General features: G+C 38.8%; 1 protein-coding gene and 1 pseudogene across 1 annotated transcript; one reads left to right on the forward strand and one right to left on the reverse strand.

Moving 5' to 3' along the window:
* Positions 1–2,621: 2,621 nt before the first annotated feature.
* On the reverse strand, positions 2,622–10,141 carry TLR1 (toll like receptor 1). Its single transcript, XM_011365689.1, has 3 exons — positions 10,096–10,141; positions 8,172–8,267; positions 2,622–5,846 (listed from the first exon to the last, which is right to left on the reverse strand). Exon 3 carries the CDS (start codon positions 5,777–5,779, stop codon positions 3,401–3,403), a length of 2,379 nt encoding a protein of 792 aa, XP_011363991.1. The 5' UTR covers positions 5,780–5,846; positions 8,172–8,267; positions 10,096–10,141; the 3' UTR covers positions 2,622–3,400.
* Positions 7,202–7,320, forward strand: LOC111744093 (annotated as a pseudogene).
* Positions 10,142–15,623: the final 5,482 nt, after the last annotated feature.

The raw sequence follows: 15,623 nt of genomic DNA on the forward strand, positions 1-15,623 counted from the left end.
GTTTTACTCTAAATTTAGCTAAAGCCCCTGAGTGAGGCGTGAGACTAGATAATTGGTTTTACAACCAATTGCTGACTTCTAACCAATAAAAGGCGTCAGAGGATCTGAGAGGAGTTAAAGGTTAAAAGAATTTTGGAGAGGGGTTTTGGTGTATTATGAGTTTCCTTCACCCAGTTTGGGGAAACATACTGTGACTAGTCTTTAAATCATACTTAGAAATCTAAAGGTAGAGGCTAGCTGCTCTAAAGGTACATTTTACAAATAGTGAAACTTAGACTTAGAAAGTTTAAGTAAATTGTCCAAGGTCATTCATAATTAAGTGATGGAGTTAGAATTGAAACCCAGACATTCTGAATCAGAGCTGGCAAATTTACCTATTCTGCAATATTTCCTTTAATTTTACTTGTGAAATCTTTCTTAACTTCATTACTATACATGTATTCATACTTTGACCTGAATATTTTATCTCCCAACTTGGAACTCTTTGGTAGGAAACTCCACCAATAGAACTTTGACCTTCTGGTAGCCTCCTTAAAATTACTTATGAGATCAGGTATTTGTATATAGGATCAATCTAACTTCTCTTCTCAAAATCTTTAGATTTGTTAGATAAACTTTAATTGACTTCATGTTTCCCTTTAAATAATTTTTTTAAGATTTGCAAGATGTAATGAATTGAACTGTATCTTGCAAAATTCATTTGTTTGAGTCCTAAACCCCAGTCCCTCAGAATGCGACCTTATTTGGAAAAAGGGTTATTGTATCTGTTGTTAGTGAAAATGAGGTCATTAGGAGAAGCTCGAATCCAATAATTGGTGTCCTTATAAATAAAAGAAATTTGGACACAGACAAGCATAGAGGGAAGACGGGCGTAAGTTCTTCTTAGAACTTAAATATGATAGTCCCGCCTGCCACTCCCCCCCGCCCGCCCCCTCGCAAAGAAATTGAAGCAATAGAAAATATGCTAAGAGAATTTCTAAGAGTTTCCATAAGCCAAGGAAAAGAAGTGGAGAACAGCTTTTCCCTCACCAACACCTTGGTATTAGACTTCGAGCCTTCGGAACTGTGAGATAGTAAACTTCTGTTGTTTCGGACACCTAGGTTGCCGTGCTTGGTCTCATCAGCCCTAGAAAACTAAAGCAAAGTAGTGCTGAGCAATTGAAACTTGGTTATGAAATCTTGAAGTTCAATACAGGAAGTGAAATCACCTGAGAGAAAAACAGGAAAATCCATTTCTGTTTGCACCTTCCATTATGGAATAACAGCTTTCATATATTTTTAGAATATATTTCATACTTTCAATTTGCTTTCTAATGTTATGTTCATAGATGTTTAAATGATGACTTTCCTATATCCCTAAGTTCTAACTCCATAGGTTGATTTTCAAGACTGTTGACAGTATGATCTTAATGTTTATATTTCACTGTCATTTTTCATAAAACTTGTGGTTCAGTAAAACCGAGACTCAAGTCCCAGGACAGGCTTAGGTAGTCCTGTCTTTTTTCTCTTTTAGAGTGGCCTATTCTTCATCGTCACACATTGAAAAATCCAGTTAAAGTCTTCCTTCAAGGCTCAGTGGAAAAACCATCACTTCTAAGATTTTCTTTCTTTCTTTCTTTTAAATCAATAATGATTTTATTTTTATTATTTTTTTAATTTTTATTTTTCTATTAGATCTGATATTCAATATTATTTTATATTCATTTCAGGTGTAGCACCTAATGTTTAAACATTTTTATAATTTACAAAGTGATCCCCCAGATTAGTCTAATACCCTCCTTACACTATACACGATTATTATAATATTAACTATATTCCCCATGCTTTACTTCACATCTCTGTGACATTTTGTATCTACCAATTTGTACTTCTTAATCCCTTCACCTTTTTCACCCAGCCCCCCAAATACCCTACTATCTGGCAATTACCAATTTGTTCTCTATATCTGTGATTCTGTTTTTGTTTTGTTTGTTTAATTAGTTTGTTCTTTAGATTCCACATATAAATAAAATATGGCATTTGCCTTTCTCTGTCTGACTTATTTAACTTAGCATAATATTCTCTAGCTCCATCCATGTCATTGTAAATGGTAAGATTTCATTTTTTATGGCTGAGTAATATTTCATTGTGTATATGTACCACTTCTTTATCCAATCATCTATTGATGGGCACTTAGACTGTTTCCATATCTTGGCTATTGTAAATAATGCTGCAATGAACATAGGGATGCATATATCTTTTCGAATTAGTGTTTTAGGGTTTTATTTATTTATTTATTTATTCATTCATTCATTCATTTTTATTTATTTATTTATTTACTTACTTACTTATTTGGATAAATACCCAGAAGTGTGATTGCTGGGTCATAAAATAGTTCTATTTTTAATTTTTTGAGAAACCTCCAAACCGTTTCCCATAGTGGCTACACCAATTTGCAATCCCACCAACAGTGCACCAGGGTTCCCTTTTCTCCACATCCCCACCAACATTTGTTGATTTTTGATTTATCGATGATAGCCATTCTGACAGGTGTGACCTCCAGCCACAGGAAACCAGACTCAGACTGAGATGTAACAGACTCTTGGTCTGGGTTCCCCCAGATGCAGACTCTGAGACAAATATTCAACTAAAAGTCATTTATTTCAGAGGTGATCCCAGCAAACACCTTGAAAGAATGAGGATATGAGATAAGAATAGAAAGGAAGCCAATAAAGAATGCTTTATCAAGTTATTTCTACAGTGGAGAATCAGAATTCCTACTGGGGGACTTAGGTCTAAGAATGTAAAGTACAACCCCAGATTCACTCCACCTAAAACAGGAAAGAAAGTTGAGATGTTTGCCCACCAATTCCTTCTCTGATATTGGTGGAGGGCTGGTCTCTAGCACGGCCTCCAGGACTTCTGAATCGCCCATTATGTGGGCCAAGCAGGTGCTCACGGTAAGGAAGCCCCTCAGGCAAAGCGTCTCCAGCATTAGCAATAGGCAGTCTTCAACGTGGAGAGGCAAATGCTGAGTGGAAGCGAGGAATGCACCAACGGCTACAGAAATCGGCTACAGGCATAAAGGCATGGAGTTGTCTAACATTAACGCTGGCACACAGGAACATATTTCACTGAAGTTGTTTGAACAGGTGCTTCTCTTAATTAGATGATAAGGACAATGAATTCCATCCCAGCAAAGAAACAGGAGAATCCCTCATGTGTTAGAAAGTAACTGTTTAAATCAAAATTATATCATTTCATTAATTTTTGTTACCACATATACGTGGTGAACTGAGGCCTGAAAGTATGCATTTTTATCTATTTTATAAATTCAGAATTGTGTTTAGATTTGTGTTGATGCAAAACGAAGGCATCGTTGGAACTTCCAAAAGCAGCAACAGTGAAAAGGGGAATATTTTTAGCTGTATGTGTGATCTATTTCCTTCGCTTGCTCCATCAACTTAATAAGAATGGATGCTCTTAGGTTAGCCCAAAAAAGTCCATGTTTGCTCTTCTCTTTGGGCCATTCCAAATAGGTTCTCTGTGCCATGAGAGTTTTGAGCTTGTGATAGTTGCTAGGAATTGAATACTTTGGAATGGGTTCCAGCAAGATTAGGATCAAGTTATTAGATCCTTCATGAAAGAGATTGTGATGGGCAAAGTAGAGTTCATAATGGCACCACTCACTCTGAACAAAGTTGGGAGACAAAACAAAGATGGACTTGTAACTCTTCTCAATGCAGTTTATGATATTTTCCACAATGCTCTTGCCAGGAACAAAGTTTCTCTCATGGAGACAAATCCGTATACCTTCTTTTTCTAGGTTTGGTAGTAATTCATTCTTTACCCAGAAAGAATCGTGCCCACTATATGAAACAAAAGCGTGGAACTGGAGAGTTTTTTGGAGTTCATCTGAAGGTACGCTCCTAGCCCTGCGCCGGGTCCGGGTCCACTGAAACGCCATCCTGAGATACCAGGGCAGATCAAAGTAGATGCAGAGGACAGTCAGAGTAACAGCCAACACCAGCCCTATGACCCCAATGGTGACAATCAGCAGAGCTGTGCTGCAGGATAACGGAGACACGTGAAAGTCCTTCAGTAGGCTTCCCTTATAGCTTTCTGGATAGTCACACTTGTAAGAGTCAGGCCAACCCTCTACCACTTCACTTGATACTTGGCCTATCCTTTGGATAAATTCTCTTAGCTCACATGTACAATGGAATGGATTGTTCCCCGCTTTGACGGACTTAACCTTCTGACAGCTCTGGAAGAAATGAGCGGATGGGTTGGAAATTGCATTATTGTCAATGATCAGTACAGAAAGGCTGCTAAAGCTACCACACCCAGGAAGGTGGGCTAAATCATTGGAAGCAATGTTGAGTTCTTGCAAATCTTCTAGACCGGCGATATCTTTAGGGATGTTCCTTATTTTGTTAGAATGAAGATCAAGAATCTTGACCCTAGGAGGTAAACATCTGAAAACAGATTCAGTAAGTATATTTGAAGATATATTTAAGCTTAATAAACTTATAGTCCAAGAGCAATATCCTTCACTTTTATCATACCCTAGAGAATTCTGGCTAATATCCAGTTGTTGTAAAGACTTCATCTTCTTGGTCATATGAGCTATATTTACAAGTTTTTTCAATTGATTCATTTGTAAACTAAGTGTCTTCAACCTTGCCAAGTTTCCACAATTGTTAAAAACCATGTCTGTTAAGAGATTATTGGAAAAATCCAAGTGCAGAAATGGGCTCATTTGGGATGGGCAAACCATGTGGAGCATGTCTGTACCAGACACAGTGAAATTCTGGATGTTCATATTTGAAAAGATCGTATAGATATAACTTTGTGGAAAATTGAATACATTATTGACAACTTGGTGTACAGACAAAGCCTTCAGTGAAGTGTTAGAATAATCAAAATCTCTGAAGTCAGGGTGACCTTGTAGTTTCACATTTGAAATTGAGAAATACTCTATGCTTGTATGCCAAACCAACTGGAGGATCATAATGAAAGAATACCAATTTGTTTCAATGTTATTTAAAGTAAGACTTGACAACCTTGAATTCTTCTGAAGTTTCGACAGAACATTTAGGAAATAAGAACATCTATCCACTACACATTTGATATTAGATAGTTCCAGACTTACTGCAGTGCTGACTGACACATCCAAAATAAAGTGGTATTCCTTTCTTGTGGGGAAAACAATGTGCAGACTCTCTGTGTTAAGGTCCTGAAGGCTCCCAGGTTCTTCTTTTTCCCCATAAGAGTCTCCTAAGACCAGTAAAATCTTATTGATGTGCAAATGAGCAATTGGCAGCACACTAGATTTTTGTAACTGTGTGGCACTCAAACCCAGAAATTGTAGTTGAGACATGTTGCCGATCTCTTTGCATATGGGCAGGGCATCAAATGCATTAAATGAGAGGTCTAAGTGCCTGAGGTTCACAGTTGGGTGGCAAGAAATCTTCTCCAACTCATTGTGGGACAAATCCAAGTATTCCAATTCCTGGTTAAATTGGAAAATACTGATGTCAAGATAGTGGATTCTATTATGAGAAACTATCAAAATCCTCAGCTTTGACAATGATAGGATGTCAGAAGTCCGAAGCTCAGATATATAGTTTTGTGATATATTTAAGATTGTTGTTTTCAGGGATAGATCTTTGGGAACATGAATGAGACCTGTTTTTGATCTGTCAACTAAAAATTCACTTTCATCAGATAATTGGATCATAAGTGTTAACATGAAGATGATGACAAAATGGAACACGGTAGAATTAGTTTTAGTCATTTTGTAACACTAGACATTCCTAAGGGAATATTCTATTCTTCAGAGCATCTTGGTAGAGATATAGTTCCTAGAAAAAAAAAAAATCCACATTAAATGATTGCATTAAATTATGCATGGGCAATATTAAACCTTTCTTTGCTAGAGACTCATAAAATGAAGGCTACATTCTTTGGAGTCAAACAACCTGAAACCAGGGAAATACACATATTGATAAACAACTATACTGCCTCTAATGGTGTAATGACTTGAGTTGCACCACCTTCCCAATAGATATGTCCATTTCTCAACCATCTCCAGAAACTGTGAATGTTAACTTATTCAGAAAAATGGTCTTTGCAGAGCTAATTAAGGATCTTGAGATGAGGAGATCATACTGGATTATCCAGGTGGTTTCTAAATCCATGACAAGTATCCTTATTAAAAAGAAAAAAAGAAAAAAAAGGCAGAGGGGTATTTGACAGGGATAAAAGAGGAGACAACAGAGATACTGAGAAGTCCATATGAAGACGGAGGCAGAAGTTGGAGTGAAATAGTCAACAAGGCAAAGAATGCCAACAGCCACAGAAGCTGGAAGAGGCTCATGAGATTGTACAATCTGCTGACACCTTGATTTTGGACTTCTGGTTTCCAGAACCATGAGAAAATACATTCTTATTGTTTTAAGCCACCAAGTTTATGGGAATTTGTTACAGCAGCCCCAGAAAGCTAAAACAGATGGTTTTGCATATTCACAAAGTCCTCTGACCCCAACCATCCCAAGATCGTTTAGAACTCAAGCTTGGATCCATAGCCAGTATACTTTCTACCTTTGACCTACTTTTCCATGGCTTTCTCAAGAGTTCTCTTCCCATTTGGTTGAATTCAGACTCTTCTTACATCACCTTTTACTGCACATAGTTTGGTGCCTAACTTTGGTCTTATTCAAAGATAATTAGATCATAATAAATGGTCTCTCAGAAAATCCATTTATTCATCCATTTATTTACTCAATCAGTATTTATTGATAACATACTCACCATCTTTTAGGAACTGGAGATAAAGCAGTGAACAAGGTAAAATCCTAATTATCTAAGAGCTTATTATCTAGGGGGAGAAAGAAAATAAACAAATAAATGCCTAAACATAAATTCATGTAGTGATAAGTGCTATACAGAAAACTAAAGCAGGGCAAATTAATTAATCAAGAATAATGGCAGGTATGTAACAGTGGTTGGTGGTGGTTTTTTCAGATTGATTAGTCATAGAAGGCTTTTGTGAAAAGTTGGCCTTGGGTTAGAAACCAGAATGAAGTGAATGAATAATCTATGGGAAGATCTAGGGGGAAAGCATTTCTGGCAAAAGAAAAGGCAAGTAGAAAGGTCCTGAGATGGGAGTGAGATTAGCTTGTCTGAGGCACAATAAGGAGGTCAATGTTAGCATGGAGTCTATGGCCATGCTACCCTGAACAAGCCTGATCCTGTCTGAACTCAGAAGCTAAGCAGGGTTGGGCCCGGCTAGTACTTGGATGGAAGACCGCTTAGGAAGACCAGGTGCTGTAGGCGTAATAATAATAATAATAAAATGTTAGCATGGAGTGAGCAAGGATGAGAGGAGTTAGGGCTAAGACTGTACCAGGTAGAGATCATTGCCAGGTTCTATTCTGAGAGTGATGAGGGGTTGGTGAGCACTGAAAGGTTTTGAGGATAGTTTTCTCTCATTCAGAAAACTTTTTAAAATTCATCAAATATGTATTTACTCCCTATGAAATGTTTTGTTTTTGGTCATGCTTTTTGCACTACTTATCAACCCACTTATACCTCAGAAGTTACCTAAGGAGTGCTATACCCCTCACCCCCCAAGAGATACTTTGAACTGATCTTTCAAGGATCTTATTCAGAATTCCCTAGAACTGCATTAGACGAGCAAGCCATCAGTATCAGCATATCCCCTCACATCTCTCAGTGGGTAGGACCTAAATACTGTCCACTCTCCTATATCACCAGATCAAAAATATTCAAAAAATGTTACATTATTGCTGACATACTGTACAGTTAGGTCTAAGGTGGCTGCATCTGTATTGAACATGTACAGACTTTTTCCCTTATCATTATTCCCTAGATAATACAATATAACAACCATTTATACAGCATTTACATTGTATTCATATTATAACTAGAGATTATTTAAAGTATAATGGAGGATGTGCATAGCTTTCATGCAAATACTATACCATTTTATATAAGATACTTGAGCATCCAAGGATTTTGGTATCTGAGAAGGGTCCTGGAACCAATCCCCCATTGATACTGAAGGATGACTGTAAGTCAAGTGCCAGAAACAACTCTGGGTTGCAAAAGTTCCCCAATTTAGATATGCAAACGAACCTAGTTTTTGAATCAACGCTTGGACTCACCCTTTTGCAGAGGTGCCAGTGATCCCTTGTTGTCCTAATTTCTTCTGACATAGGAAAGGGCCTGGTACACCCGCTCCATCACCACTCACAAAGGCTCTGTGCAGGAAAGAGGACACAGACATTAAAATATATATTAAAATAAGAGTAGCATTTTTATGGCATTGATTGCATTTGGTGGAAAGCCCCAGAAATTTCCCAATTCTTTCTCCCCAGTTCCTGAAAGAACTACTCACACAAAAAGTACTTAGATGAGAATCAAAATGATATCCAATTACTAGCTGGGCCAGTGCTTACTTAATACTTCTAAACAGAACTGATAAAAGCAGATTGAAGCAAAAGTGGTTTAGGCTTAAGGCTCGAGTAGGGTTCCTTATTGATTCCTAAGCCTGGATCTAAATTTGGGGATGTTTCTACCTTCTGGCCAACTGCAGAGTTCAAGGAAGCAGCTATCAGTATAGTCAGGCATGGTCCACAGAGAGTGACCAGAGAGACAAGGGGCAGAGACAAGATCCTCTGCACTGTGAACCTACCACAGGCAAGACAAATATTGTATTCATTTCCTTAACAACAGCAACCACCATGAAGATTTAAATTTACAAAACTGTCTGTCCCCAAGCATTTAGTGAAGGCGTGGCTTCAGCTTTATATCTAGCAGAATTAATTGACTCGACTGTCTTTTATTTGCTCAACCACCGTTTTGTCCTTTCATTTATAGTCAGTTGATAAAACCATTTTTTTCCTGTAATTATGAAGTCAAAGTATTTTTAAATTTTACATATCAAATGATAAATCAGTGAAAATCAATATTTTTAAATCAAAGTCCTAATAACCAGCACTGAATTTCATCTATATTAGAATCTTAAAACTATTTTACTACCAAATAGAGTGATTATTTGCTAAGCTGATTAGTAAAAGGATGCTTTAATTTGAAAGTATCAAAATATCTTTAGGTGTGTCTATGCCAGTTTTTGTGATTATGGTAGTTTTTCCTCCCAGTATGTGATATGATGCATCGATATGTTCGAATTGCCATTGTTTAGAGACTTGCAGGCATCAAATCAGGACTTCAACTTGTCTTAATGGATGATGCCCACTCAATCAGTCTAGCCCACTGAGTTCAGTCCGCAAATATTAAGGGAGTCGTCTCTGAATCAGGCCAACTAGTTATTAACCACATTTTGAAAAGATTGGAACAAGTTGAAAGGCTTTCCTGCTTTGTTTCCTACGTGGTTTGATGAACTTTTGCTTTCTGTGAAGACGCACTCACTTTCAACTCTCTTGATCAAATTGGGTGATGCCTGGGAAACATTTCTGGAAACTTACAATTTCACCTCACACGTAGCACCATAGAACAGTTTCAGTGGTCTGAATAAACAGACAAGAATAGCTCATGGCAACAACTGAGAGAAGAAACTATATAAACTTGCCCATAAAAACAGGAGTTGTATTATGCCAGCACTGCCTCCAAGGGTGACACTTAGGTCCCATTTTCCTCAGCATTCTCATCACAAAGAGATGGATAGAGGACGGGATAAGGAGCAATGCCACCTGAAATCAACTCCTTAAGAAAACCATGAGAAAACACGTGTGACCCAAATATTCATCTCCCAGCTCAAATATATCTCTTGAAAGTATATCATGCATAAGACGAGGTGTAATTCAAGAAAACACACACACACTGAAAACACACCCCTTTTTCTGACTTAGGACAAGATGCCAATAAATAAACGTTTATTCAAACATAGTAAGTATATATCAGAAATAATCCATTTAGAAAAACACCCAGGAAATCGTATTGAGATGAACTCTAGAGAATGATAAACCCCTCACTCCCAAGAGACATAAAGACTTTGAGATTTTTGTGTCCGATGACTAGTTATGTCATTACTTTCTTTTATAAGATTAAAAAAAAAATGTCACTTACCGAAACAACTTGCCCATGTGCCCAGCTGGTAGTCTGTAGGAAATTCAAGTGCTTCCTCAAATCTTTATTTCACGGTCACCACATTTAATGTTGGGGTGGGGGAAGGCTCTTTTATGCCATCTACTGAGTCCCACTGAAATTATATTACATAGTAAGTATAAACTTATTTTCTTCTGTTCATATGTAGAATACAAACTATGGGTTGACAGATCAGTGTTAAAATAGAATAAACCCCCCAGAATGAAGAGAATAGGCAAGGTATTTCCATTCATGTTAAAAACTTAGCAAATTAGAAATAGATAAGAACTCTCTTTTGATTTTGCTTATTGTACAAAAATTGGATTAATAACACACATTATTTTCTAAGTTGCTTTTTTATTTAATAAATTGTGAATATCTCTTCAGATAAAAAAATAGAATCATATCTTTGTGGCTCCATATTTCACTAGTCAGCTCACTATTGTCTATACTCATGAATTAAAGTAGGGCTGTTAATAATTCGCAGATCATTATTGGCTGAATCTATAACACTTCTCGTTGTAGCTAGGCTGGTGCAGCTGGGAGTGCAGGTCTGGGTGTATTTCAGGAGCTTTGCTTTTCTTTCTGCCTTTTGATCAGTCCACCATTAAAAGTAACTGAGGGTGGAAAGAGGAAGAGGTCAAGATCAAAGTTCTGCTTAAACTCATTTGTAAAGAGGGAAGATCATCATATGCTAAAATAGAATGGATGCTAATCATGCCTTTTTTGACAATTTTTTTTTCAGAGAAAATCTAGTATTCAATTTTTTTTTCCATTGATATTTTCAAACTTTCTTCAAAAAGTGATTTTTAAAAAAATTTCCATGTGAAAAACATGCTAACAATCTCTTTTCTCAGATCAGGTCTAAAACACTTGCTTTGTTACCAGCACACACAGGAATCCAATCTGATAGCTCCACTCTGTCTTTTAAAATAACAACAAAATAATAAAACGACAAATGGGCAAATAAAGCTGAAAAATGCTTTACCTTTCAAACTTGTACTTAGCTTAGCATTGCTTGATGTCCAGTAGCAAATTGGAAAACAATTCTCTGCTGTAATCAGCTTTTCCACCACACTGAGCAAGGACAGCTTCCGTAAACTAAGAACTTTAGGATTCTTTTGACTTGTGATTCTGTCTCTCTGTCTCTCTGTCTTTCTCTCTGTCTCTCTGTCTCTGTCTCTCTCTCTCTCTCTCTCTCGTTTCCCTCAATATCTTCACATTTTGTTTAATAGGGGAAATGTGTCTATAAATATATTTCTGAACCTGAATGAATCTCCTCTCCCCTCCACTACCATATTTCTTCCCTCAGACCCATAATTGGAGATGAGGATGGTCTGTGACTGAGAATTCAGTTACTGGCTTCCAGAGTCATTTGACTTTGTGACCAGGTCTAGAGAGTACAGTCGTCTCCCCTCATTTATGGGGGATATGTGCCAAGACCCCCCAGTAGATGCCTGAAACCACAGATAATACTGAATCCTGAGTATATTATGGTTTTTTTTTCTATACACACACACACATACACACACACACAACTTTTCACTTGAAGGTAGCACTTTATGGCTACTTTGTGGTATGTACAAATTGCCAGCATCACTACTCTCACTCTTTGGGGTCATTATTAAGTAAAATAAAGGTTATTTGAACATAAGCAAGCACATCTCAGTTGGACTACTCTTATTTCAGGTGCTCGATGTTCACATGTGGCCAGTAGCTTCCTTATTAGATAGTCCAGGACTAGATGCCATTATCATAGCCATGAAAATAAATACAAGCCTAAGTTCAGTTAACAGCTGTTCCAAGAGCTAACTCAAAATAGAGGTTCCATATGTTGGACTCTAGGCATACCTCTACTTCTTACAGTAGCAATCTGACCACTGCAAATTCCACATTCAGGCATTTCATTTTGGATCCAAAGTGGTGTAAATATCCTGCCAATTAGATGTGAACTGTAGTTGTTTTGTTTTTAGCAAAAGCTTTATTGAGATACAATTCACGTACCATCAAATATTTCACCTATTTAAAATATACAATTCAATGGCTTTAGGTATACTCACAAAGCTGTGTGACCATCACCACAATCAATTTGGAACATTTTCATCGCCATAAAAAGAAATGGCACACCCTTTAGCCATCACCCTCCACTCGTCCGTGTGCTTCAGCCCTAGATCACCACTATAGATTGTGTTCTGCACACAGCCCACCAAAGTGCTCTCCATAAAGTTTGTTGCAAACTACCTGCCTCCAAGAGTTTATCAGAGTACACATTTTACACATTCTCCACAAAAATAACATTTTACAGATCTGTCAGTTTCATAGATGAAGAGTGATAGTTCGTTATTGTTTCATTTTAATTTTCTTTTGTTATAAATATCTTGGATGGTTTTTCATATTTATTGGCAACTTGTGTCCTTTAGTGAATTACTTGTTCACGTCATTTGTCTATTTTTCTATCAAGGCTACATTTTTGCTATTTAATTATACATTTTACTTATGTTACTGACACTAACCCTCTGTCAAACTTTTTGCATATATCTTCCCTTATCATTTACCTTTTCATTTCGTGATGTTTTGACCCCCACACCCACACCCACCCCAAGAGTGGTCCCCTCTGTGAATCCCTTAGACAGCATTACATGTGTCCCTGGAAGTTCAGAAGTGTAAGTGAGCAGAGGGACTGGTATCTACTCTTCTGGAGATTTCTGTTGGTGTAACCCCAGCCTAAAGGCAATTAGAGACTGTGGTGTCATGTACCTGAAAAAGGAGGTGTGTCTCCCCTCGGCTTTCCTTGGTCCACATACTCAGAGAAAGCACAGGAGGATTTCATACCGTGTGTGACTACATATGAAGGAGAATGGAGGCCAGAAGAGAAGACAAGAACTATGGGAAACCAAGCCAGCTGATCAGCCTGGCCCTTGAATAACTTTGTAGAGACAGCTACTGATCCTAGACCTCATGACTTTATTTGACCTATTATTTAAGAAAGAAAGAAATTTCTGTCTTATTGAAGCCCCTGTGTGGAATCTTCCCGTTTGGCGCTTAGCCTGTACCTTAACCAACATAATCATAGAAAAGGGTATCTGCTTTCCTACCCTCATCCCTGGTCTCAACGTCAGAAAGTTAGATCTGGGAGAGGAAGAAGCAGAAAGTGTGTATGTCATATTTAAACTTGACTCTGTTGAGATTTCTCATTAACTATAGTAAAAAACCCTCAGAAAGTCCTTGCGGCTGTAAAAATTTCTTTAGGTCTCTTTCGCTGCCTATACTTTATTCTCATTTTTTTTCTAATCAAATCAGTCTCTAGAAATCTCAGCAGAAATTGACTCCCTCCTTTTCCAGTATTGTTTTTTGTGTTCTCCTCATTAAAACTCATACCCTCTCCCACTTGCATTCCAGTCATCCAGTCACTGTCCCCCATTCTCTCACGCCCATCCATTCTATTCTCTTCACCAACCTCTTCCTTTTTTGCACCTCTGATTTCCCAAGCAGCTACTTTCATATTCTTCTCTTTCCTCAAGATAGCTTTTTTCCCTGTTGCTATACCCAGCTGAGTCACCAGGTTATCAGAGACAGCCCTGTCGACCCCAAGGTAGTGGGTTGGATAATGTTTCCTCCAACCCCCCAAATTAGTGTCCAGCTGGAATCTCAGAATGCGACCTTATTTGAAAATAGGGTCTTTGCATTTATAATAAAGGTACAGATCAACTCGATCTGTACCTTTACTGAAGTAAGTAGGGCCCTAAATCCAATGAGAATGTCCTTAAAGGGACAGAAAAGGAGAAGACACAGAGACTTGTAGAAGAACGCCGCATGAAGATAGAGGCAGAGATTGGACAGATGCAGCTAAAAGCCAAGGAATGCCAAAGATTGATGGCAACCACCAGAGACAGAGAGAGGCATGGGACATTTCTCCCTCAGAGCCTCCAGAAGGAACCAACCCACTGACACCGTGATTTGGGGGTTCTGGCCTCCAGAACTGTGAGAGAATCAATTCCTGGTGTTTTAAACCAGCCAGTCGGTGGTAATCGTTACGGCAGGCCTTAAAAAACAAACACATCCAGCAAAGCTACCAATCTGATGCTGTCTTAGCTCATGGTGCCCTTACCCTTCCAACGTTACATCTACTATGCCCGCCCTTTGAAGGGCCTTCCCGGCCACAGGCCCAGGGCCCTTATGCTGTCCCACGGTGGCCCAAAGGCCTCCCTAATCAAAAATTAAGGAACCTAATTTGTATTCTCATCACAGTGTTGATAACTGAAAACATATTAAGGCAAAGTTCTTGAATTGTGGTAGTGGACTGAGGACATGTGACAGCTGCACACAAACATGAATGGAAAGAAAGCTCTATTTGTTTGGGTTTTTAAGATAAAAATGAGGTCTTTGAAGACATTTCATGCTTGTGGCCATTTGGAGCTATTCATTCATCCAAAATTTTACTATCTACAATGGGCCAGGCACTGTTCTTACCACCGGGGATAAGTAGTGAACAAGGTATAGAAGGTTCTTGTTCTCCTGGAGCTTTTAGTTTAGTGGTGGGAAACAGAAAACAAGTAAACAAGATAATTTCAGGAGGTGATGTGTGCTGTAAGGAAATCCGAGGGGACTGGTGTGGTGCAGAGGGGCTGTAGGGAATGCTCCCTTAGATTGCGAATTACAGGGAGACCTCTCTGAGGAGGTGACATTCAAGCTGAGACACGAAGAGGAAGAACAAGCTAAGCACGCTCCTGGGAATGGCTAATCTCCGTGGAGGGAGTGGCAATGTCAGGTGCAGAGGTGGCAGAGATGAGAATCAATGTGGCGTATTCTTGGAACAGCCAGAAGGCAGTTGCGGCTGAAGTGTGGTGGGCAGGGGAGAGAGAGGAAAGAGAGGCAGAGGGAGGTGGAGACAGGAAGGAGAGCAAACTGCGTCAGCAGGTCATGATGACGAGCTTGACATTTGTTCTAACTGCAAGGGGAGGTCGTTAGACAGGAAAATGGCTTAATGAAATTTACACTTTAAAAACAATCACTCAGGTTGCTGCTTGATGAGCGTGTGAGGCCGGAGTAAAAGCAAGGAGGCTGCTCACGAGGTCGTTGTAGAGTCCTACAGATGAGAGATATCGGCGGCTTGGTCAGCATGGCACATACTCTGCTTCGGGGTGCAGAGTGGGACATGCATACTCTCCCCTCATAATAGGTTTTTGTGTTGGGAAACATTCAAAGTCTGTATCGCGGCCCGCATGTCAATGTCTGTATTCGTGAGGGTGAGGCTGAAGATGCTGTATCGAAGGGTCCAAAAGTGTAGTGGCTTACACAAGGTCAAAGTTTTTTTCCTCTCACACAAGAGATGAGCAGTTCAGAGCATGGTGAGAGGCGGACTTGGGCAGCACAGGGGTAGAATGAGGAGCATGCCCTCAACATGTGACTTTCCGGGTGTAGGTTCTGGATGGCTCCTCCAGTTCTCTTATCCGGTGGAAAGGTGGATGGCGCAAAGGACCCCATCCTTTATTTATTAGAGACATGACCCA

This window comes from Pteropus vampyrus, unplaced genomic scaffold, assembly GCF_000151845.1.
Source record: "Pteropus vampyrus isolate Shadow unplaced genomic scaffold, Pvam_2.0 Scaffold5, whole genome shotgun sequence".
NCBI lineage: Eukaryota > Metazoa > Chordata > Mammalia > Chiroptera > Pteropodidae > Pteropus > Pteropus vampyrus.